General features: G+C 45.2%; 1 protein-coding gene across 1 annotated transcript in view; it reads left to right on the forward strand.

Annotated features, from left to right (window-relative positions):
* The window catches only part of LGI2 (leucine rich repeat LGI family member 2), a 30,526-nt gene extending 24,095 nt beyond the window's left edge, over positions 1-6,431 (forward strand). The window contains exon 8 of the mRNA XM_039838066.1: positions 1,064-6,431. Coding sequence (XP_039694000.1) covers positions 1,064-1,881 — 818 coding nt within the window. The 3' untranslated portion in view covers positions 1,882-6,431. The remainder of the gene's footprint in view (positions 1-1,063) is intronic.
* Positions 6,432-10,947: the final 4,516 nt, after the last annotated feature.

Genomic DNA, 10,947 nt, shown 5'->3' on the forward strand with positions numbered 1-10,947 from the left:
GTCTTTACAGTTGCCCTGTGAGGTTAGTGCTGGCAGCAGCCTTAGACTTATTTCATAGACAAGGAGCCTGAGCACACAGAGTTGAGTTAACCTCAGGGCCAGGAAGCTTTTTGGGTGTGGGGCTGCGTTTGGAACCCTGGCCACCCGGTTTAGAGTCACAAGGTTCAACACTGTTCTGTCTTGGTTTCCTTTGGCGCTGGTCATCAGATGTCTTTGAGAGCCCTTATGAAAGTTTTTTCCTCGTGCCTCTGAGACCTGACTCCTACCTTTTTACGCTCCCACCCAAAAGAAGAAGCCCCATTTGATTGCCTCATCCCGCCCTATGGAGTTGGGAAATACTTTTTTTAAATAGCCTGAAGTTCATTTGGCGTGTTAGTGAATTTTCTGAATTGTACGTCTGTCTCTTAAGATGCAGAAGCCCGGGTGACTAGCGCTTACCTATTTCTATGGAGGCACAATTTATTAAAAAGGTTTAACATTTTTTTAAATTATGGGGAAAATTGAAAATCTATACCCATTAAACAGCAACTCTCCATTTCCCCCTCCTCCCAGACCCAGGCAGCCGCCTTCTACTTTCTGTCCTAATGAATTGACTACGTAGGTACCTCATGTAAGTGGAATCATACAGTATTTATCTGTGACTAGCTAATGTCCTCAACATTCATCCATGTTGTAGCATAGATCAGAATTTTCTTCTTTTTTAAGGCTGAACAATATGCCAATGTACGTGCATAGCACATTCGTTTATTCGTTCATCCATCAATGGATGCTGGGGTTGCTTCCACCTTTTGGCTATTGTGAATAGTGCTGCTGTGAACATGGATGTACAAGTATCTCTTTGAGACCCTGCTTTCAATTCTTTTGGGCAAGGAGCCAGAATTGGAATTGCTGGATCAAATGCTAATTCTCTGCTTAATTTTTCAAGGAACCACCACACCGGTTGCCGTAGCGGCTGCCCCATTTTACATTTCTCGTCAGCAGTTTCCGGGGCCCCAGTTTCACCATGGAGGAGCATCGTTAGCCGTGGCTGCTCTAATTCCCTCTCCTTTCTTTTGGAGCACAGGTCAGTCCATCGTGGGTTGTAAGGCCATCCTCATCGACGACCAAGTCTTCGTGGTGGTGGCCCAGCTCTTTGGTGGCTCTCACATTTACAAATACGATGAGAGCTGGACCAAGTTTGTCAAATTCCAAGACATAGAAGTCTCTCGCATTTCCAAGCCCAACGACATCGAGCTGTTTCAGATCGACGACGAAGTGTTTTTTGTCATCGCAGACAGCTCGAAAGCAGGTCTGTCGACGGTTTATAAATGGAACAGCAAAGGGTTCTACTCGTACCAGTCTCTGCACGAGTGGTTCAGGGACACAGATGCCGAGTTTGTGGACATAGATGGGAAATCACATCTGATCCTGTCCAGCCGCTCCCAGGTCCCCATCATCCTCCAGTGGAATAAAAGTTCCAAGAAGTTTGTTCCCCACAGCGACATCCCCAACATGGAGGATGTGCTGGCTGTGAAGAGCTTCCGAATGCAGAATGTCCTCTATCTTTCTCTCACCCGCTTCATCGGGGACTCCAGGGTCATGAGGTGGAACAGTAAGCAGTTTGTGGAGATCCAGGCTCTTCCATCCCGGGGGGCCATGACCTTGCAACCTTTTTCTTTTAAAGAGAATCACTACCTGGCCCTGGGGAGTGACTATACATTCTCCCAGATATACCAGTGGGATAAAGAGAAGCAGCTGTTCAAAAAATTTAAGGAGATTTATGTACAGGCACCTCGTTCCTTCACAGCAGTCTCCACTGACAGGAGAGATTTCTTTTTTGCATCCAGTTTCAAAGGGAAAACAAAGATTTTTGAACACATAGTTGTTGACTTAAGTTTGTGAAGGCGTGATGGGCGAGTTTAAAAGACACTTAGCACTAACTCTCAGAAGAGAGGACCAAGAAAAAATTTGAAAGAAGCCAGGTTCAGAGCTCTGACATTAAAAATGCACTGGGGAAATAGAAGTTTTCAGACTTTTAGAACTCACATTTTAATCAGGGATTGCGTTTATTGGCTAACTGCATGACATGCCCATTCTCCCACTTAAAAAGATACCTTCAAGCTTGTAATTCCTGAGAAAAGAGTACAGTATTAACTCTTGCTATCTAGGAAAGTAATGTGCTTTTTTTTTTTTTTATGAGGAAAGAAAATAGGATAAGATAGGACAACTCTTATAATGAAACTTTTTAAAAAGACCGAACTATGGGCCATTCTCATCCCATTTTAGCAATCTTTTTGGCAAGAACTCTTAAAGCGAAAGTCAGCTGAAAAGATTTGCTGATGATAAGTTTAAAAATCTGATAACACTCAGCAATGCTATTTTGAGCCATCCCAATTTCCTGAACCTCCCTGCCCCCCACCCCTTACTAGCAGAACCTTGGCTATTTTATTGGCTCGTATGGATGCTTGTTATGGGTGTGTCAACAAAATAATGTTTGACAAATTGCTTCCTCTGCTACAGAGACAGTATTCTGCTGACACGTGTCTAGGTCCAGCACGGGCTGTAGGCCCAGGAGTGAGACAAACGAGTTTTCCCCTCTTCTTGTGGTTCAAAGCTGGCCCCTGTGGAGGTCGGAGCAACGATGCTTGTTTGATGCACTCCATGACTCACCTGCTTCTCTGAACCCATCCTTTGAGTGTGCGGGTAACCAGCAGACAGGCCAAAGACTGAATGGTGCTTTTTATTCTATCCTTTAGAGCAATAGAACCGGTATTTCTGTCTGGTGAGAACTTTTAAGGTAAGATTTTGTGGAGTCAAAGAGGACTTTACACAAGTCTCGACGTTCTTTGAAACCTAGAGATAGCCCTTTGATTGATGCATGTCTTTGCCCTCTGGGCAACTTAATATTTCAAGTAATTGAATAGCAACCTACCTGCCTGCCCACCTGCCTACCTCCCCATTCACGTAACAGTCCCGCTTCGTTGATTTGCTGGTACGGCTGCTGCCAGCACAGCGCTACCAGCACAGCGCTTCCAGATCTGCTGCGGCACTAAATTACAGAACCTGGAACTCAGGATGGCAGGCCCCTTCCTTTCTCAGTCCTTAGCAGAGAAACACACGTGCTTCCACTGGGCCACATGCTGCCAGGAGGCTCATCCTAGACAGGCCGGGGTGGAGGTGGGGGGGTCTCATGCTGATCAGTAGGGACCGAGTTTGGAGCCAGAGACTCTGAATCCCACAGACCAGGTCTGCACTCAGGGGACCAGATGGCCAGTTTGAAAATGAGCCTCTCTGGTGTGGACCATCAAGAAGCTTGTGGGGGATTGGTTTTGTGGAAGGTTCTAGATGGATGTTCTGCCCGGTTAGCTGGCTTTCTTTAAAAAATATGATATGAATGCTTTTCGGGGTGACTGTCCAAGAGCGAGCCAATAACTTCTCTTCTAGCCATGAAAGTAGCACAAACATATTGTACCGTATTGTTATTTTGAATGATTGTTTGACAAGTGATGAGTAGGTAGATGTTTTGCCACAAATATGAATGCGTTTGTTGTTTCCAGACGGTAAGCAGTGCAGATGGAGGCAACATACAGCACTTAGAGAACAATGCGTCCGTGTCACGACAGTGCTCTTGGGTACGTTCTGGGACTGCAGGCCAAGGGCTCCGGGGATTTCAATGGACAGACTCATCCGCGCATAGCAATGTTGTTGTTTGAAACTTTCCTACGAAGCACCGAGCAAACAGGAGAGAAAAGTGGTTTGTTTTTACCTTTTTAAGGCACAAACCACTCTTCCTTCTGCGTTCTTTTGCTTTCCTGGTTTATTTGAACTGACTCAGATCCCAGAATTGGAGGCCGCAAGTAGGACAGCTCTGCTATTCCTCCAGCTGTCAAGACGGGCAAGCTATTCTCTCTGGCACACGGAACCCCTCAGACAAGGCTGGGTGGAAGGGCGGGTGCTCGGCAAACAGCGTAGGAGGCGTTTAGACAGGCCCACCAGTCGTGCAGGGTCGAAATGATGTTCCCGACTCAGATAGAGATAGGCGGCTGGGGCATCTTCACAGGGCGGCCTCTGCGGAGTGGTGCACCAATGTCTCAGCTTCGGCTGTGAGGGTGAGGTTTGGGGCTAACCACGTGCACTCATCACGCTGGCAACCATTGCCTAGAACCTGGAAAATCAGGCAGCACAAGGTGCGGAGCTAGGAGTAAGAGGAAGTGCTGAGTCCAGATGAGACAGGATGAAAGACAGATCTGAAGCGTGATGGGGGGAGGGGAACAGAGTGTGAGAGGGTGGGTCATCCACTCAGCTGCCATCAGGATTTCTTTTCTTTTTCTTTTAAAAAACTTTTAGACCAGACCAGAGTCTGCACTCTGCAGAGTCCCTGTGCTGAGGGAGGAGATATTTGTTCTGGCCGACTTACTTAAGGAGTGTAGATGTTTTTGGCACGAGGAGATGGAAGCTTTGCTTCATGAATCTTACTGCTCCATCCCAAGAGTCCTTCAAGTTTTAAACAATTTGTGCAAGAAGTCTTTCTTCCAGTAATAATGTAAGACAAAAACAAACAACAACAAAAATCCAAAGCAGAGAGACATGGGGACCATCCCCATGGAGATAGCTTTAGTGGGGGCTGTGATTGTGTCTTTCTTCCCATCACCTATGGTTGATCATCTTGGCTTATTTCTTCTTTATACTCTCTGTGGCTAGGCTCCCAGACTCAGTCCCTCTGCATAACCGTGTGGCCAAGACACACAGCCTTAAATGAGGACTTGTTCCCAAACTCCATGGAGTCATTGGTAGATCTCTTAGGAAGACTAAAATTAAACCTTGGGTGTAAATGGTGCTGTGTTCTTCAGCAGTGGGTAATAAGACCACCTTGCATTTCAGCAAAGCGTTGTATTTTTTTTCAGCGTACATTTGTGTTCATCTCATTTTTGTTCATAAATAGTTCTTCAGTTTATCGGAGGGCCGACATTATTCTAATTTCAGAGGGAAGGAAATAGACAAAGAAAATAGAAGTCAGTTGCCTCTTCGAGATTATCCAGTAGTGAGTGTCAAAGCTAGAACTTCCCTTCTGAATAGCAGGCTTTGTATTTTCTTCCTTTGACACTGCCGTGCCCTCCAGACTTTGTAATCACGATTTTGAATATAGCAGCACCTCAAGATAAAATAAAAAATGCAACAGAATGTGCATAGCTAGAAGGAAAATAGTGCTGAATAGACACCATCCAATCAACTGGTCCATTTAACAATTAAACACCATAGAACTGCTATTACATGCAAGGCCCCACTCTTGAAAGCCTTTTGGAAGCTTCAGATAATTTTCTTTTCTGAAGAGGGTTGCTAGATGGCATGGTCGTTTCTCCCCTCACATGGCTATGGAAAGGATGCTAAGGTTGAGATGCATATGGTTCTTGTCACAATGTCCACAAGATAAACAAGAACAGTTTTGTGAGGGAAACACTAAAAACTTGAATGCACGAGTTATGATGAATTGCTCCCGGCCACACTCAGCCTTTGGGGAGCGTGCTGGAAATGGCAGTGCCGCATTTTTCTTCCCCACGGAGTGAGAGGCTGTATATATTTTAGGAAAGAAATCAGCGTGGGATGCTGGAGGTTTGGCTGCCAAGAACACTCACGATGGAAATTTCTTTGACCAGGGTATAAAGAAAGAGTGGTTGAAGGTTGGCAGGAGGGGAGTCTATTTGCATGCCACCTAAAGAAAATCTTTTTAGCTAGCTCCTGATTCTTCTGCAGAGGTATCTGTCCCTCACTTGCAGCTTTGTGGGCAGTGGCCAAAGAGTCTGTTAAACAGCGTCCTGGAATAGAATGCAGTAATCTGGTTGTTGACGCAGTGAGTGAGATGGTCCAGACTTGGGATACATGTAAAGGGGATGGGCAGAAAAGCAGGGCAGATGGTTGTGGAGGGAAAGCTTTGGGGAAAATGGAAATAAACTGGAAGGAAAGAAAAAGTCATCATTGATTTCCTTTGCAAGTAGAGGGTGGCGCGACTACACAAATTGACAGCATCCCAATTATTAATGAAGAGAACCAATTAGAACGGTCATTAAAATAAGAATGACATGGAAAGCTACTGAGAAGTAAACTGAGACACTCTTAGCTTTACATCATTCCATTGCTTGTATCAGAATCTACCTTTTTTCTAGTAGGAAACTGCATTCAACCCCTTTGACTATCAGGAATGTATAAGACCTGTGATAAAATAGGCCAATATGCCATTTGGTACCATTTTTATGTATTTTCAATGCATAACATAGGCAAAATAAGAATAGTTTATATGTATATGAAAGTGAATTTTGCAGTATGCAAGCTACAATGAATGCATTTTAAGGCTGAATATATATTTAGCTCTTTTTGGTAAATAGAGTTAACAAATGATATGCCTCTTAATTCGATATATTCTGTAAACCTATGAATAAAACATAATTCCTGCCTAATATGGCGTTGCTCTCTGGTCTGCTTGAATATGGCTCTGTCCACTTGAGTCACAGAATTGAAGGGCTGCCTGCCCCGGGCTGTGAAGAAGGGCAGAGTGCGCACATGTATCCTCGTAGCTTACTCCCTGGTAAATGGAGTGTTATCAGGGGCCTTATGCTTCTTCTACTTGCAAACTGAAAAGTCACAACAAGTCACTGAAGAACTTCAGTTTCTCTACCCGCTCTGTGGAATCGTCGTTGGACAGACTGACAAAGAAACTATAAGAATTCGAGGGTGCCTCCTGATTCTGCGTGGTAAGAAGATGAGATTGCAAGGTCTCTTCCATTGGGCTGAACCGTGAACACCTGGACTGCATGATTTCTGACTTGTTATCTGTGTGCTTGGGGTCCACCCTGGTACACAGTAGGTGCTCAGAAAACCTTTGCTGCATGTCTCTGTCTTTAAGACCCATTTAGTTTAGCTGGACAAATGAAGGGTCAAAAACTCAAATTGCATAGGGCTGTGTACCTACTGTGTGCCAAGTACTTCGATGTGCCATGGGGCCTTTTAAGAAGTAGAAGAACAGAGTTCTTGCCTTCCTGGGACTTACAACCCCGTTAAGAAGAAAAGGCATAATTACCTGAGGCTATAGTTACCACGCAAGGTCTAGGTAACATCGTGCATCACAAAGCAGCATGTGGCTCCTTGTGCAATGAATGAAATGGGTGATAACCAGAGATTTACTTATTGGCGTGGAGCGTGCACCGAATTCATCTACTGCTGTGTAACGAGTGACCACAAATGTCGTGGCTTTAAACAAAACATGTTCATGGATTCGCTGCTCTGGTGAGTCAGGGGTCGTGGCACAGCTCAGCGGGGTCCCCTGCTCACAGGGTCTCATGGGCTGCAGTCAAGGTATCAGCCAGATCGCATTCTCATTTGGAGCCTTAACGAGGAGAGGATCTGCTTTCCAGCTCATTCAGGTAGTTCGTAGAATTTATTTCCTTGAGATTATAGGACTGGCAGCCTCATTTTCTTTCCTTTTTCCTGTGTGTGTGTGTGGCAGTGGATTTTTCTTTTTAAACTTATTTTTAATTGTAGTTCACATGCAATATTATATTCATTTCAGGTGTACAACATAGTGATTTAACATTTATATACCTTACGAAGTGATCACCACAATAAGTCTGGTACCCACCCGTCACCACACATACTTATGAAGTCATCGACTGTATGCCCTATGTTGTACTTTACATCCCTGTGACTTATTTTATAACTGGAAGTTTGTGCTTCTTAACCGAGGGCCCCCTTTACTTGCTGACTGTTGGTCGGAAGGCCTCTCTTCAGCTGCGGTGGCCTCCACAAGCCTTCTCACAACATAACTTGGTTTCTCTGTGGTTATCAAGTCTCATCAGTAGGTGACATCCCATCACCTTTGACCTATTCTATTGGTCTGAAGCAGGTCACGGGTTCTGCCCTCGTTGAAAGAGATGGGACTGTAGAGAACACGACTCACGGGGTAGGGGTCACCTTAGGGTGTGTGCTCCACAGGTACTAACCAAACAGAACGGATGCCCAGCTGATCAGAATAGATACCAACCATAAACGACTACTGACCTGGGCCCAGTGCATTTCAGTAGAATTTGAGCTGGGAATATAGATGATAAATTCGTAGGAGAAAAGGTAACCTCAGGCCAAGACGAGTACTCTTTTGACCAGGATAAAGTGGGGAAAGGGCCTCGTTCATTTTCATTATTGTTTTACCATTACGGAGAAGAATAAAAAAAGAACTGAATTTTTCCAGATTTGCAAGTCAGAAGCTCATTAATCCCACTATCTCGGTGCGTTACATCTTGGAACGAAAACGCTCTGTATAAATTGTCCAGTCCTGACCATGTGCCTATTAGCAAGGCAAGTACACTTATTTTCTCTATTTCTCAGAGAGCTAATTGAGGGCTAACTGTCTAAGAAAAATTGGAGGCATAAGTAATGTGTCACTTTCATTGATCGCCTGTTCTTGCAATTGGTTTTTTACCTGCCTCCCAGACAGGACAACTCTTTACAAAGTCGGGTCTAATTGGCACAAATGATTTTTCCCAACAAATTGGTAGCAGAGCTGAGACTGAAAGCCTCAGACAAAACCCACCTCTTGTGGCCACTGCCCCAGGCAGCCTCTTCTTAAACCTGAACCGCTCCTGCCGTCAGCCAGACAACGAACCAAAGCAACACAGGAAATGAGGCCTACGGTAATAGAAGTGCTACCTCAGAATCCCCAGCACTTTCTAAGATTTATATGTGAGCCCTGAGGAACATTCTCCTGCATACATTCCAGACGTCTACTCCAAGAAGTCTGCTAGAAACCCAGAGAAAAAGCACCGCTGATTCCCTTCGCCTTGCAAGAAACAATTGTTAGGGCAGAGAGAAACCTGCTCAGGTCTCCATCTTCATCTCACCCCACCCATCACACGCACGAATGACCCAGAGCCCTGATCAGCATCTTCAGTGGCAGGGCTGAGAGATTCTAGGTTGTGTTGCCAGCCTAGTTAGTTCCATCATCTTCATATTTACTTTCGAGGGTAGATCGCATGAGCTGAAGAGTATATGAAAGTAAAGTTGGGGACTCAGAAGAAAATAGCGGTCTTGACACTTGTCCTGGCTCCAGCTCACTGCTGCTCAGCCCTGGCGTGATTCATTCTTAATCTCCTACCTGTGTTTTGAGGATTGTATCTGACCCCGAAAAAGATAATAATGCTCTGAAGACCAGCCTGGATACTCAATCTGTCACCAGCAGCTCTGGACTGAATGTTCATGTCTCCCTAAAACTCATCTGTTGAAGTCTAACCCCCAACGTGATGGTAGGTGAAGGTAGGGCCTGTGAGAGGTGAATAGGTCATGAGGGTGGAGCCCACAGGAATGGGATTAGTGCCCTTATAAAAAGAGGAGGAGACACAGGTTATCTTTCTACTTTCTGTCCTGTAAGGATAGAAGGAGAAGGCATTCATCTGCAAGCCAGGAAGGGGGCTCTCGCCAGGCACCTAATCTGCCAGCACCTTGGTCTTGGACTTCCAGCCTCCAGAACTGCGAGAAATAAATCTCTGTTGTTTATAAGCCACCCAGTCTATGGTATCCTGTTACAGCAGCTCGAACTGACTAAGACACAAGCCCCTAGTCTTCCAAGACTGCACCCACTGAGAAATGGGAAAATGCCAGAATACCACCTTTATTATTCATAAAGGTTATATTGGCGACTGTGATTTATTATCTACAGGCAAGTGGGTTTCCTAACACTGAACCCGGAAATAGACCTGGTCACAGACTTACAGTATGGAGGAACAGGGGACATGCTTGCTCTCCGCATGCAGACCAGGAGGGAGGGTAAGATGGGCTGGAGCCATCTCTGTCCTAACTCACCAGTCCCGTTAGGACATGCTGCATTGTCTCAGGTGGAAAGTGAAGCCCGCAGGTTCATGATGGGAGTGTTATGTTCCTGGGGCCCCTCCACATGGGCAGAGGCGCCAGGAGTAGAGAAGAAGTCTTTTCTCCACTAACATCAACAACTCAAGACAAGGCAATGTTTCTTCATCCTTCAATGGATCTGGGAAGCTCAGGCTCCTTATTTTCTAAGTCCACATGCCATTTATCCACAGAGACCAGGGGAATATATTTCAAGCACTTGGAAAAGATCCTTTTGGTATGAAATAGACCAGAAGACAAAGAAAATTTTCCAGCGCTGAGAGAGGATCTTTTATGCAGGTGATGGGAGTTGACACAGTGGAGTCGATCTCTGTTCTTCCCCACGATCCTTTTCTAGATTTTTATTTGCTGTTTTATATTTTCACATCAAATAGTACCAAATATGATGAACTATAATGTCATTCCGAGGTCCTGAAAGAAGAAACAGGTCAACTTTAAATTTCTTTCAGTAACATAGAAAGTCAGGAGAATTTCCTGGCATTTCATATTTTCAGCAAAGTGTAGTATCTGCTCTACTTACTAAAAATGACACTGTCTCCCACCGTTTCCATCTGCATTTACGTTCCGCACGTACCGCTGAGGTGGCTTTTCCTCCTTATGTTTACTGCCAATGCATTTGCATTCTCGGTCACAATAAATAACCCAGGAGAACCCTCCCATGAGGAGGTGCCAGCCCTGGCTCTTTCTAAGCGTAGAGCTACAGGTAATGACTTATAGTCATGATGGCTCGGAGGAAGGGAAAAGAGGACATTTGCAAAGAAAAACAAGTGAATGCAAATGAATGCTCACTGAGCCGTTAGGAAACTAAGGGCATGAGACTGGAGTGAAATTTCTGTAAGTCGTGGGTGTGGAGGGAGGCCACAGCCGGAGGACGCTCTCAGTCCAGAGGCCACGTCAGCTTCCCCAGCACCCAGGATGTCACCTGGCCGCAAAGGGTTCCCCAACTAATGTTCACCGAGAAGATGTTACTGAATGAATGGTGTGCATTTGTTGAGTGCTGGGCACTGGGCAGAGGGTATCATCTGCCTTAACTCATCTATCCTCACAACTATTCTATGAAGC

This window comes from Pteropus medius, unplaced genomic scaffold, assembly GCF_902729225.1.
Source record: "Pteropus medius unplaced genomic scaffold, Ma_sr-lr_union100, whole genome shotgun sequence".
NCBI lineage: Eukaryota > Metazoa > Chordata > Mammalia > Chiroptera > Pteropodidae > Pteropus > Pteropus medius.